This window comes from Salvelinus alpinus, chromosome 14 (genome assembly GCF_045679555.1).
Source record: "Salvelinus alpinus chromosome 14, SLU_Salpinus.1, whole genome shotgun sequence".
Taxonomy (NCBI): domain Eukaryota; kingdom Metazoa; phylum Chordata; class Actinopteri; order Salmoniformes; family Salmonidae; genus Salvelinus; species Salvelinus alpinus.
In genome coordinates, this window is record NC_092099.1 from 32,645,624 (window position 1) to 32,658,079 (window position 12,456).

The following is a 12,456-nucleotide window of genomic DNA, read 5'->3' on the forward strand; positions in this document are numbered from 1 at the left end:
TGGCCAGCTCTGCTTTGTGTGTGGAACATAACACAGATGAGGAGTTACTCAGAGATAGACCTGATATTATCATCATCATCTGATACTACACTGTCTGGCATACTTATTTAGTCTTCACAGAGATCACGGCCCGTATCCACAAAGCATCTCAGAGAAGAAGTGCTGATCTAGGATCAGTTTAGCCTTTTAGATCATCATGAATAAGATTATATAGACATATCCTGGATAATCACTCCTACTATGAGATGCTTTGTGGATACGGGCCCAGAACTCATAGGACTGAGATGCTTTGTGGATACGGGCCCAGATTTCATAGGACTGAGATGCTTTGTGGATACGGGCCCAGAACTCATAGGACTGAGATGCTTTGTGGATACGGGCCCAGAACTCATAGGACTGAGATGCTTTGTGGATACGGGCCCAGAACTCATAGGACTGAGATGCTTTGTGGATACGGGCCCAGAACTCATAGGACTGAGATGCTTTGTGGATATGGGCCCAGAACTCATAGGACTGAGAGGCTTTGTGGATACGAGCCCAGAACTCATAGGACTGAGAGGCCTGTCAAGAATAAAATCAAATGGAGTGCTTTTAGCAGATTTTGTTGGGTTAATTTAGTTAGGGGTTCATTTAGGGGTTCATTTAGTTAGGGGTTCATTTAGGGGTTCATTTAGTTAGGGGTTCATTTAGATAGAGGTTCATTTAGTTTGGAGTTCATTTAGATAGAGGTTCATTTAGTTAGAAGTTCATTTAGAGGTTCATTTAGGGGTTCATTTAGGGGTTCATTTAGATAGAGGTTCATTTAGTTAGGGGTTCATTTAGAGGTTCATTTAGAGGTTCATCTAGGGGTTAATTCTTTGTTGTGCTGTTTGTGTGTGAATGTGCTGACTGTGCTGACTGGGTGGTTATCCCATTTGGGAACAATGTCAGCTGATTGGTCGAAAAAAGTGTTGACATTTATTTCACACACCAATCACACACACACACACACACACACACACACAACACACACACACACACACCCATTTATTTCACACACACACACACACACACACACACACACACACACACACACACACACACACACACACACACACACACACACACACACACACACACACACACACACACACACACACACCCACACCCACACCCACACACACACCCACACACACACACACACACACACGCACACGCACCCACACACACAGTCCTCTGCTGATACCTCAGACAGTGGGGAGACAGTAGTGAATAGGACTTTGTCATGAGTAAACCTTGAGGAGCTGTAAGAGATTAACGTAGCTATACGTTCCACTGATGTTGTCCACCAGTAGTACCAGTCAGCCTTCATTCTGCTGACGGGACATTTCTACTCCTCTGTATTTGTTACTGTTATGTCCAGAAGCAGCTACTGTATATCTGTACTAAGTGCTGCCTGCCTGCTGATTCTCTAAAAGAATAACATTACAGAAGTGTACCACACACACACACACACACACACACACACACACACACACACACACACACACACACACACACACACACACACACACACACACACACACACACACACACACACACTTAACCCTTATAGAGTCTGGGCTGGAAAGTGTTAAACGTCTCTGAGAGAATCTGCTCGCTGACTTTAAAGCGGTGCTGCTCAGCATGGATCAGATGACAATTATTAGATCTGAAATAAGAGAGGAGGAGAGCGGGATATGTTGGTGATTTGGTTCATTAGGAGTAGAACAGGATCATGGTGAATAGTGTAGTTACTGAGCCCCCCCTCCTTTTGAACAGCTTCATATACATATTTCATACTGGGTCCTAGGTGGGTCTGGGAGAGAGGCACTGTTTTCATGTTCTATTCTTCTCTCCCATTACCCCCGGTATAGATTTACAGTGTGTGTGTGGTTGTGTGGTTCATACTCACGGTCATCAGAGAAGATTAAAGCCATTCATCTAGCCTGTACAGTAATGAAAGGTTTGATTGGAAAAAAAGAAAGTGTCATCATTCCCCCCCCAATCTCCTGTCTTTCGTCCTCCTCCTGTTGACCTCTCTCTCTCTCTCACCATGTGTCTTTCATTCTGTATTTTTCTAGTTGTTAACCTTGATTATTAATTATACCTTTATGGATATGATTTGATCTATTGTCGTGAAATTTTTCATTTCTCTATGGAACGTTATTGTTATTGTCAATTCTGCTATATATACTCACCACATATCTCTCTCTCTCCCCCTCCCTCTCCTTCTCTCTCTCCCCTTCTCTCTCCTTCTATCTCTCCCCCGCCCTCTCCTTCTCTCTCTCTCCTCCTCCCTCTCCTTCTCTCCCCCTCCCTCTATCTCCCCCCCTCTATCTCTCCCCCTCCCTCTCCTTCTCTCTCTCTCTCCCCCTCCCTCTCCTTCTCTCTCTCTCTCCCCCTCCCTCTACTTCTCTCTCTCTCTCTCCCCCTCCCTCCCTCTCCTTCTCTCTCTCCAGCATGCAGAGCAGGGTTCTATAAGTCTCTGCTGGGTAACGTCCAGTGTTCTAAGTGTCCACCTCACAGCTTCACCCATCATGAGGGAGCGTTACACTGTGGCTGCGAGAAAAACTACTTCCGCGCTGATGGAGACCCGCCATCTATGGCCTGCACACGTAAGTCTCTGTGTTTGTGTTTGTTAGTGTAAGTTTGTGTGTGTGTGTGTGTGTGTGTGTGTGTGTGTGTGTGTGTGTGTGTGTGTGTGTGTGTGTGTGTGTGTGTGTGTGTGTGTGTGTGTGTGTGTGTGTGTGTGTGTGTGTGTGTGTGTGTGTGTGCGTGCGTGCGTGTAAGTGAGTGAGAGTCAAAAAGAGTTTACTCTCTGTTTGTATATTCTCTCAACAATTTCAGCCACTGTGTCTCTGAGGACAACATCTCTTTCTCTCTCTCGCTCTTTCTCTCTCTCATCCTCATTCCTCTCTCTCTCTCTGAGCTGTATCCGGATGGTTTACAGAAGCAGATGGCTGTATCCTAAACTACATTACCCATAGATCACTGCCCTGGAATCCTTGATGACTGCTGTCCTATTAAACCAGCAGCAGCAGCCATGTCTGTAGTCCCTGGGGGGAGCTCAGAACAACCACAGCATACCCCTATTTCCAGTTTCCTCATACTGATCTGGTAGAGGTCTGTTTTACAGTCCTAAAACCTTTATAGACTAAGGTAATGAGCAGGAGTCTGGAAAGGAAGGTCAAGATTGGACAGGAACATATATTTACACCAGTATGACTATATGAACTGATCTCCACCCACTGCTCTGCTGTTCATATTACATCTGGTGCTCTATACCTCTATACACGACACACCCTATGTGGCAGCCTGAGGTTGGAGACTGATGTGAAACCCAGATCTCTGGTGTCATTAGTGTTATGTTCAGGCAGCTAGATGAGCGTTGTGAATGTGCAGTAGAGTGGCGTCAAGGAGCTAGAACAGTAGAGTACTGTAGAGTTTACTGTATCCACCATCTGAACCCCAACACCACAGACAAACAAACAAACCAACAAGGCTTTCTATGGTCAAACCCTCCTCACCCTATCTCCTCCCTCGTTACAATTCTTTACAGTGGATCTCTTCAGTGGTTCTGGTTAGTTCCCGGTGTAATGACTTCCATAGGTCTGATATTAAAGTCTGGAAATATTCAGAGAATCAGTTCACAGTAAAACATGCCAGTTCCATCTGTCAGAGAGAGTTTGAGGTTTGGCCTTATTCTGTGTCCTTGCTTTCTCCATTATCCCTCCCTGTGACTGGTGACTGAACTGAATCTTCTGCCCAAAGAGACAGACTGCTGTCACTCCATCACACACACAGATTGATTTATATATTACAGGTTTCCTGAACTGCCGGGCCGTGGGCTGAATTTGGCCCAAATATGCTCCAAGTTATTTTCATTTAGGAAATCTGTTTTAAAGTATTCCCACGCCTAATAGACAGATATACAGTGCATTCGGAAAGTATTCAGACCTCTTGACTTTTTCCACATTTTGTTACATTACAGCGTTATTCTAAAATGTCTTAAATTGTCCCCCCCACCCTCATAAATCTACACACAATACCCCATAATGACAAAGTAAAAACAGGTTTTCAGAAATATTTGCACAAAAAAAAAAAAAAAAAAATTAAATCACATTTACATAAGTATTCAGACCCTTTACTCAGTACTTTGTTGAAGCATCTTTGGCTGCGATTACAGCCACCAGTCTTCTTGGGTATGACGCTATAAGCTTGGCACACCTGTTTTTGGGGAGTTTCTCCCGCTATTCTTTGCAGATCATCTCAAACTCTGTCAGGTTGGATGGGGAGCGTCACTCACAGCTATTTTCAGGTCTCTCCACAGATGTTCGATTGGATTCAAGTCCGGGCTCTGGCTGGGCCACTCAAGGACATTCAGAAACTTGTCCCGAAGCCAGTCCTGCATTGCCTTGGCTGTGTGCTTAGGGTTGTTGTCCTGTTGGAAGGTGAACCTTGATGCTGCCACCACCATGCTTCACCTTAGGGATGGTGCCAGGTTTCCTCCAGATGTAAAGCTTGGCATTCAGGCCAATTTTGGTTTCGTCAGACCAGAGAATCTTGTTCTCATGGTCTGAGAGTCCTTTACATGCCTTTTGCCAAACTCCAAGTGGGCTGTCATGTGCCTTTTACTGAGGAGTGGCTTCCTTCGGGACACTCTACCATAAAGGCCTGATTGGTGGAGTTTTGCAGAGATGGTTGTCCTTCTGGAAGGTTCTCCCATCTCCACAGAGGAACTCTGGAGCTCTGTCAGAGTGACCATCAGGTTCCTGGTCACCTCCCTGACCAAGGCCCTTCTCCCCCGATTGCTCAGTTGGGCCGGGCGGACAGCTCTAGGAAGAGTCTTGGTGGTTCCAAATCTCTTCCATTTAGTAATGATGGAGGCCACTGTGTTCTTGGGGAACTTCAATGCTGCAGACATTTTTTTGGTACCCTTCCCTAGATCTGTGCCTTTACACAATCCTGTTTCGGAGCTCTACAGACAATTCCTTCGACCTCATGGCTTGGTGTTTGCTCTGACATGCACTGGCAACTGTGGGACTTTATATAGACAGGTATGTGCCTTTCCAAATCATGTCCAATCAATTGAATTTACCACAGGTGGACTCCAATCAAGTTGTAGCAACATTTCAAGGATGATCAATGGAAACAGGATGCACCTGAGCTCAATTTCTAGTTTCATAGCAAAGGGTCTGAATACTTATGTAAATAAGGTATTTCTGTTTTTTATTTTTAATACATTTCTAGAAACCTGTTTTCGCTTTGTCATTATGGGGTATTGTATGTAGATTGATGAGGGTTTATTTTTATTGAATCCATTTTACAATAAGGCTGTAACGTAACATAATGTGGAAAACGTCAGGTGGTCTGAATAATTTCCGAATGTACTGTATGTGATCGTATTCAATTATAAGGTTTGAAATGATTATGTTTTAGTCAAATATTTTATCTGTTTGGGCTTCTTGAGGTCACTTTGCTGTATACAAGGGATTTGTAATTGTGTTCCTGGCTCCCTGACCATCCACTCAAGAAATATTATATATTTTCATTGCTCTCTCTCTCTCTCTCTCTCTCTCTCTCTCTCTCTCTCTCTCTCTCTCTCTCTCTCTCTCTCTCTCTCTCTCTCTCTCTCTCTCTCGCTCTCTCACTTCAGGTCCTCCCTCCGCTCCTCGTAACGTGATCTCAGTCATCAATGAGACCTCAGTGATTCTGGACTGGTCCTGGCCGGAGGACACGGGAGGTCGTAAGGACGTTACCTTCACCGTGCTGTGTAAGCGCTGCAGGCCTGGCCAGAGGGTGTGTGAGGCGTGTCGCAGTAATGTGCGGTTCCTCCCCCGTGCTGCAGGCCTGCAGAACACTACCGTAACCGTGGGAGACCTGCTGGCTCACACCAACTACACCTTTGAGATCGATGCTCAAAATGGAGTGTCTCAGTTAGCCCCAACCATGAGGCAATATGCTGCTGTGACCATCACTACCAACCAAGCAGGTACGGCCGGAGATGAAGACACACACATAAATGTTCATGCATTCATTCCAACCATCAGCTCTGGACATTTACAAATCAAATCACATTTTATTTGTCACATGCGCCGAAACAACAGGTGTAGTAGACCTTACTGTGAAATGCTTATTTACAAGCCCTTAACCAACAATGCAGTTCTAGAAATAGTGTTAAGAAAATATTTACTAAATAAACTAAAGTTATATATTTTTTTTAACAAATAAAATCTAAAAGTATCACAAGAAAATTGCGTAACAATAACGAGGCTATATACAGGGGTTACCGGTACCTAGTCAATGTGCGGGGATACAGGTCAGTCGAGGTCATTTGTAAAGTGACTATGCATAGATAATAAACAGCGAGTAGCAGCATTGTAAAAACAAAGGGGGGGGTCAATGTAAAAGTCCGGGTGGCCATTTGATTAATTGTTCAACCGTCTTATGGCTTGAGGGTGGAAGCTTTTAAGGAGCCTTTTGGCACTCTGGGAACCGCTTGCCGTGCGGTAGCAGAGAGAACAGTCTTTGACAATTTTTAGGGCCTCCCTCTGACACTGCCTAGTATAGAGGTCCTGGAAGTCAGGAAGCTTGGCCCCATTGATGTACTGGGCCGTTCACACTGAGCGCCTTACGGTCAGATGACGAGCAGTTGCCATATAAGGCAGTGATGCCACCGGTCAGGATTCTCTCAATGGCACAGCTGTAGAACCCTTTGAGGATCTGAGGACCCATGCCAAATCTTTTCAGTCTCCTGATGGGAAAAAGGTGTTGTTGTGCCCTCTTCACAACTGTCTTGGTGTGTTTGGACCATGATAGTTCGTTGGTGATGTGGACACCAAGGAACTTGAAACTCTCGACCCGTTCCACTTCAGCCCCGTCGATGTTAATGGGGGCCTGTTTTGCCCTCCTTTTCCTATAGTCCACGATCAGCTCCTTTGCCTTGCTGACATTGAGGGAGAGGTTGTTGTCCTGGCACCACACTGCCAGGTCTCTGACCTCCTCCCTATAGGCTGTCTATAGGCTGTCTCATCATTGTCGATAATCAGGCCTACTACTGTTGTCGTCAGCAAACTTAATGATGGTGTTGGAGTCATGCTTGGCCACACAGTCATGGGTGAACAGGGAGTACAGGAAGGGACTAAGTACGCATCCCTGAGGGGCCCCCGTGTTGAGGATCAGTGCGGCAGATGTGTTGTTTCCTACCCTTATCACCTGGGGGCAGACCGTCAGGAAGTCCTGGATCCAGTTGCAGAGGGAGGTGTTTAGTCCCAGGGTCCTTAGCTTAATGATGAGCATTGTGAGCACTATGGTGTTGAACGCTGAGCTGTAGTCAATGAACAGCATTCTCACGTAGGTGTTCCTTTTGTCCAGGTAGGAAAGGGCAGTGTGGAGTACAATTGAGATTGCATCATCTATGGATCTGTTGGGGCGGTATGCGAATTGGAGTGGGTCTAGGTTTTCCGGCATGATGGTGTTGATGTGAGCCATGACCAGCCTTTCAAAGCACTTCATGGCTACCGACGTGAGTGCTACAGAGTGGTAATCATTTATGCAGGTTACCTTCACTTTCTTGTGCACAGGGACTATGGTGGTCTGTTGAAACATGTAGGTATTACAGACTCGGTCAGGGAGAGGTTGAAAATGTCAGTGAAGACACTTGACAGTTGGTCCGCGCATACTTTGAGTACACGTCCTGGTAATCCGTCTGGCCCCACAGCTTTGTGAATGTTGACCTGATTAAAGGTCTTGCTCACAGCTGCTACAGAGAGCATAATCACACAGTCGTCCGGAAAAGCTGGTGCTCTCGTGCATGCTTCAGTGTTGCTTGCCTCGAATCGATCATAAAAGGCATTTAGCTCATCTGGTAGGCTCGCGTCACTGGGCAGCTCGCGGCTGGGTTTCCCTTTCTGGTCCGTAATATTTTTCAAGCCCTGCCACATCCGATGAGCGTCTGGGCCGGTGTAGTAGGATTCGATCTTAGTCCTGTATTGATGCTTTGCCTGTTTGATGGTTCGTCTGAGGGCATAGCGAGACTTCTTATAAGCGTCCTTGAAAGCGGCAGCTCTAGATTTTAGCTCGGTGCGGATGTTGCCTGTAATAAATGACTTCTGATCCCAGCCAGTGTTTTTCAGTGTTTTATCACCAGTATCAAATGTCTCCCTCCTTACAAATACACTCTGTATAAATCTTTGTGTTGTTTTTCAGTTGTTACAGACAGTCGTTATAATGAAACGGCTTCACATCAACCCTTCATATAAACACTTTTTCACACATTCACTCACTTTAACACACATACTCACACACACACACACACACACACACACGCACACGCACATGCACACACACACAAACACACACACACAGGCAGTTGTAACACAGGGATGGGCTGCTCACATCGATCTCTCATATAAACATTCTCCACCATCCCAACATTCTTCAACATCCCAACATTCTCCAACATCCCAAGGGAGGACTTGGCCCAGTGAAAGTCCCTCCCGGAGACAAATCAATTTCTCTGCAGCGGAATGTAACAAACCTCAACATTCCGATACCAAACTAGGAATGCATGCATGATGACTAGATTTCACTACACCCGCCCTCTCCTTCTCTCTCTTTATACATCCCTGTCTGTGGTTCTTTCTCTCTCTCCTTCTATCTTTCCCTGTGTCTCTGTTTCTGTCTCTCTTTCATTCCCCATACACATCTCTCTCCCTCCCTTTTCAGTCATACAGTTGAAGTCGGAAGTTTACATGCACTTAGGTTGGAGTTATTAAAACTAGTTTTTCAACCACTCCACAAATTTATTTTTAACAAACTATAGTTTTGGCAAGTCGGTTAGGACATCTACTTTGTGCATGACACAAGTCATTTTTCCAACAATTGTTTACAGACAGATTATTTCACTTATAATTCACTGTATCACAATTCCAGTGGGTCAGACATTTACATACACTCAGTTGACTGTGCCTTTAAACAGCTTGGAAAATTCCAGACAATGATGTCATGGCTGATAGGCTAATTGACATCATTTGAGTCAATTGGAGGTGTACCTGTGGATGTATTTCAAGGCCTACCTTCAAACTCAGTGCCTCTTTGCTTGACATCATGGGAAAATCAAAAGAAATCAGCCAAGACCTCAGAAAAAAATTGTAGACCTCAACAAGTCTGGTTCATCCTTGGGAGCAATTTCTAAATACCTAAAGGTACCACGTTCATCTGAACAAACAATAGTACGCAAGTATAAACACCATGGGACCACGCAGCCGTCATACTGCTCAGGAAGGAGATGCATTCTGTCTCCTAGAGATGATCTTACTTTGGTGTGAAAAGTGCAAATCAATCCCAGAACAACAGCAAAGGACCTTGTGAAGTTACTGGAGGAAACAGGTACAAAAGTATCTATATCCACTGTAAAACGAGTCCTATAACGACATAACCTGAAAGGCCGCTCAGCAAGGAAGAAGCCTCTGCTTCAAAACCGCCATAGAAAAGCCAGACTACGGTTTGCAACTGTGCATGGGGACAAAGATCATACTTTTTGGAGAAATGTCCTCTGGTCTGATGAAACAAAAATAGAACTGTTTGGCCATAATGACCATCGTTATGTTTGGAGGAAAATGGGGGAGGCTTGCAAGCCGAAGAACACCATCCCAACCGTGAAGCACGGGGGTGGCAGCATCATGTTGTGGGGGTGCTTTGCTGCAGGGGGGACTGGTGCACTTCACAAAATAGATGGCATCACGAGGGAGGAAAATTATGTGGATACATTGAAGCAACATCTCAAGACATCAGTCAGGAAGTTAAAGCTTGGTTGAAAATTGGTCTTCCAAATGGACAATGACCCCAAGCAAACTTCCAAAGTTGTGGCAAAATGGCTTATGGACAACAAAGTCAAGGTATTGGGCCATCAGAAAGCCTTGGACTCAATCCCATAGAACATTTGTGGACAGAACTGAAAAAGTGTGTGCGAGCAAGGAGGTCTACAAACCTGACTCAGTTACACCAGCTCTGTCAGGAGGAATGGGCCAAAATTCACCCAGCTTATTGTGGGAAGCTTGTGGAAGGCTACCCGAAATGTTTGACCAATGTTAAACAATTTAAAGCCAATGCTTCCAAATACTCATTGAGTGTATGTCAACTTCTGACCCACTGGGAATGTGATGAAAGAAATAAAAGCTGAAATAAATCATTCTCTCTACTATTATTCTGACATTTCACATTCTTAAAATAAAGTGGTGATCCTAACTGACCTATAACAGGGAATTTTTACTTGGATTAAATGTCAGGAATTGTGAAAAACTGAGTTTAAATGTATTTGGCTAAGGTGTATGTAAACTTCTGACTTCAACTGTAAATGTGTGTTGTAGTTAAGGTGCTGACTCCTCCCATTACAGTCCTATATGTTTCACTGAGTTAGGCTTTCCTTTCTGCTAGAAGACTCTTTCTCCATGCATCTCTGTCCACTGGGGCAATGGGTCCTGTCTCCTCTCTCTTGTTGTAGTGCTACAGTAGGTGAATGCCTCTGTCTGTCTGTGTGACAGAGTGGTGATAGATGGGACTCTTTCAGTTAGTTCAGGAGCCAGGAGACCAGACTTTACTGTCAACCACACGACAGTCTCTGGTTGGTGGAGGATAATGCTAGCTAAAGTAATGTGTACTCAATGGACTGTTAGTTGCCTGTAGAGAGAGAAACAGGGGGTTTATACATGTTTTGACCCTCACCCCAATAGATCCTGTGGTGTAGTTTGGGGTGTACACACACACACACACACACACACACACACACACACACACACACACACACACACACACACACACACACACACACACACACACACACACACACACACACACACACACACACACACACACACACACACACACACACACACACACACACTGCTGTGTACAATGAGGTGTGTGCTGAGTGTCCTGTGTGTTATCCCAGCTGTGCTCTATAAAGGCTGACAGAGGCCAGACACATCCCTTTGAAATGACAGCAGAGGGATGAGCAGTAAATACAGATTTAATGTGTGTGTGTGTGTGCATACAGATTTAGTGCTCTTCACTCATCTCCTGACTTGTGTGTTCCGCTCTAAGGGAGTGGGAGGGTAGAGGCTGCAAAAGCTACAGATCCACTGATTATGTCTTTTTTAATTTAATTTTGTAGCTTTATTTTGACAGGATAGTCATGCTGAAACTAGGGTCTCTTTTACAGATGAGCTCTGCATAAATACATCAAACACATACAATATACAAAACTAGCAAACGTATTAAGAAAAACTGACACATTTATCAACATAGAGGTCTCCGATAATAACTCTGAACTGACCAAGGGGGACCAGAACATTTAAATTCAGAGAGCTCAGTAAGTTGGGTGCAAAACAAGATAGCAGATTTCAACAGAGCTCTCTATCAGTCTGTGTGTGTGCTCAGATTATGTGTATCCTTATCATGTTTTAACCCACAGTTCTTATAACCTTCCTCTCATCTCTCATATCACCAGTTATACTGTAGATGTCAGGGTTGCATATTTCACCAAGCTGTCTCCTGAGAGGATAGTGTGATGACAATAGTAGAAGTAAGAGTTTAATGTGGGATGGTCCTTCAGCTGATGAAAATAAACAAAAGATTGGAATGTGTGAAAAGTATTTTCTTTAGTTTGTCCCCATAACATACAGTCGTGGCAAAAAGTTTTGAGAATGACACAAATATTAATTTTCACGAAGTCTGCTGCCTCAGTTTGTATGATGGCAATTTGCATATACTCCCGAATGTTATGAAGAGTGATCAGATGAATTGCAATTAATTGCAAAGTCCCTCTTTGCCATGCAAATGAACTGAATCCCCCAAAAAACATTTCCACTGCATTTAAGCCCTGCCACAAAAGGACCAGCTGACATCATGTCAGTGATTCTCTTGTTAACACAGGTGTGAGTGTTGATGAGGACAAGGCTGGAGATCACTCTGTCATGCTGATAAACTTAGAATAACAGACTGGAAGCTTCAAAAGGAGGGTGGTGCTTGGAATCATTGTTCTTCCTCAGTCAACCATGGTTACCTGCTAGGAAACACGTGCTGTCATCATTGCTTTGCACAAAAAGGGATTCACAGGCAAGGATTTTGCTGCCAGTAAGATTGCACATGAATCAACCATTTATTGGATCATCAAGAACTTCAAGGAGAGTGGTTCAATTGTTTTGAAGAAGGCTTCAGGGTGCTTCTCAGCCAAGGGAGTGGGCTCACTCACAATTTTGCCTAAGAACACAGCCATGAGTAAAGAATGGTACCAACACATCCTCTGAGAGAAACTTCTCCCAACCATCCAGGAACAGTTTGGTGACGACGAACAATGCCTTTTCCAGCATGATGGAGCACCATGCCATAAGGCAAAAGTGATAACTAAGTGGGATCAAAACATCGATATTTTGG

General features: G+C 44.5%; 1 protein-coding gene across 2 annotated transcripts in view; it reads left to right on the plus strand.

Moving 5' to 3' along the window:
* LOC139538807 (ephrin type-A receptor 3-like) overlaps nt 1-12,456 on the plus strand; it is a 148,451-nt gene that overhangs the window by 54,937 nt on the left and 81,058 nt on the right. For both annotated transcript variants that reach the window (XM_071341261.1, XM_071341259.1), the window contains exons 4-5: nt 2,481-2,636; nt 5,678-6,013. In XM_071341261.1, the coding sequence (XP_071197362.1) occupies nt 2,481-2,636; nt 5,678-6,013 (492 nt within the window). The remainder of the gene's footprint in view (nt 1-2,480; nt 2,637-5,677; nt 6,014-12,456) is intronic.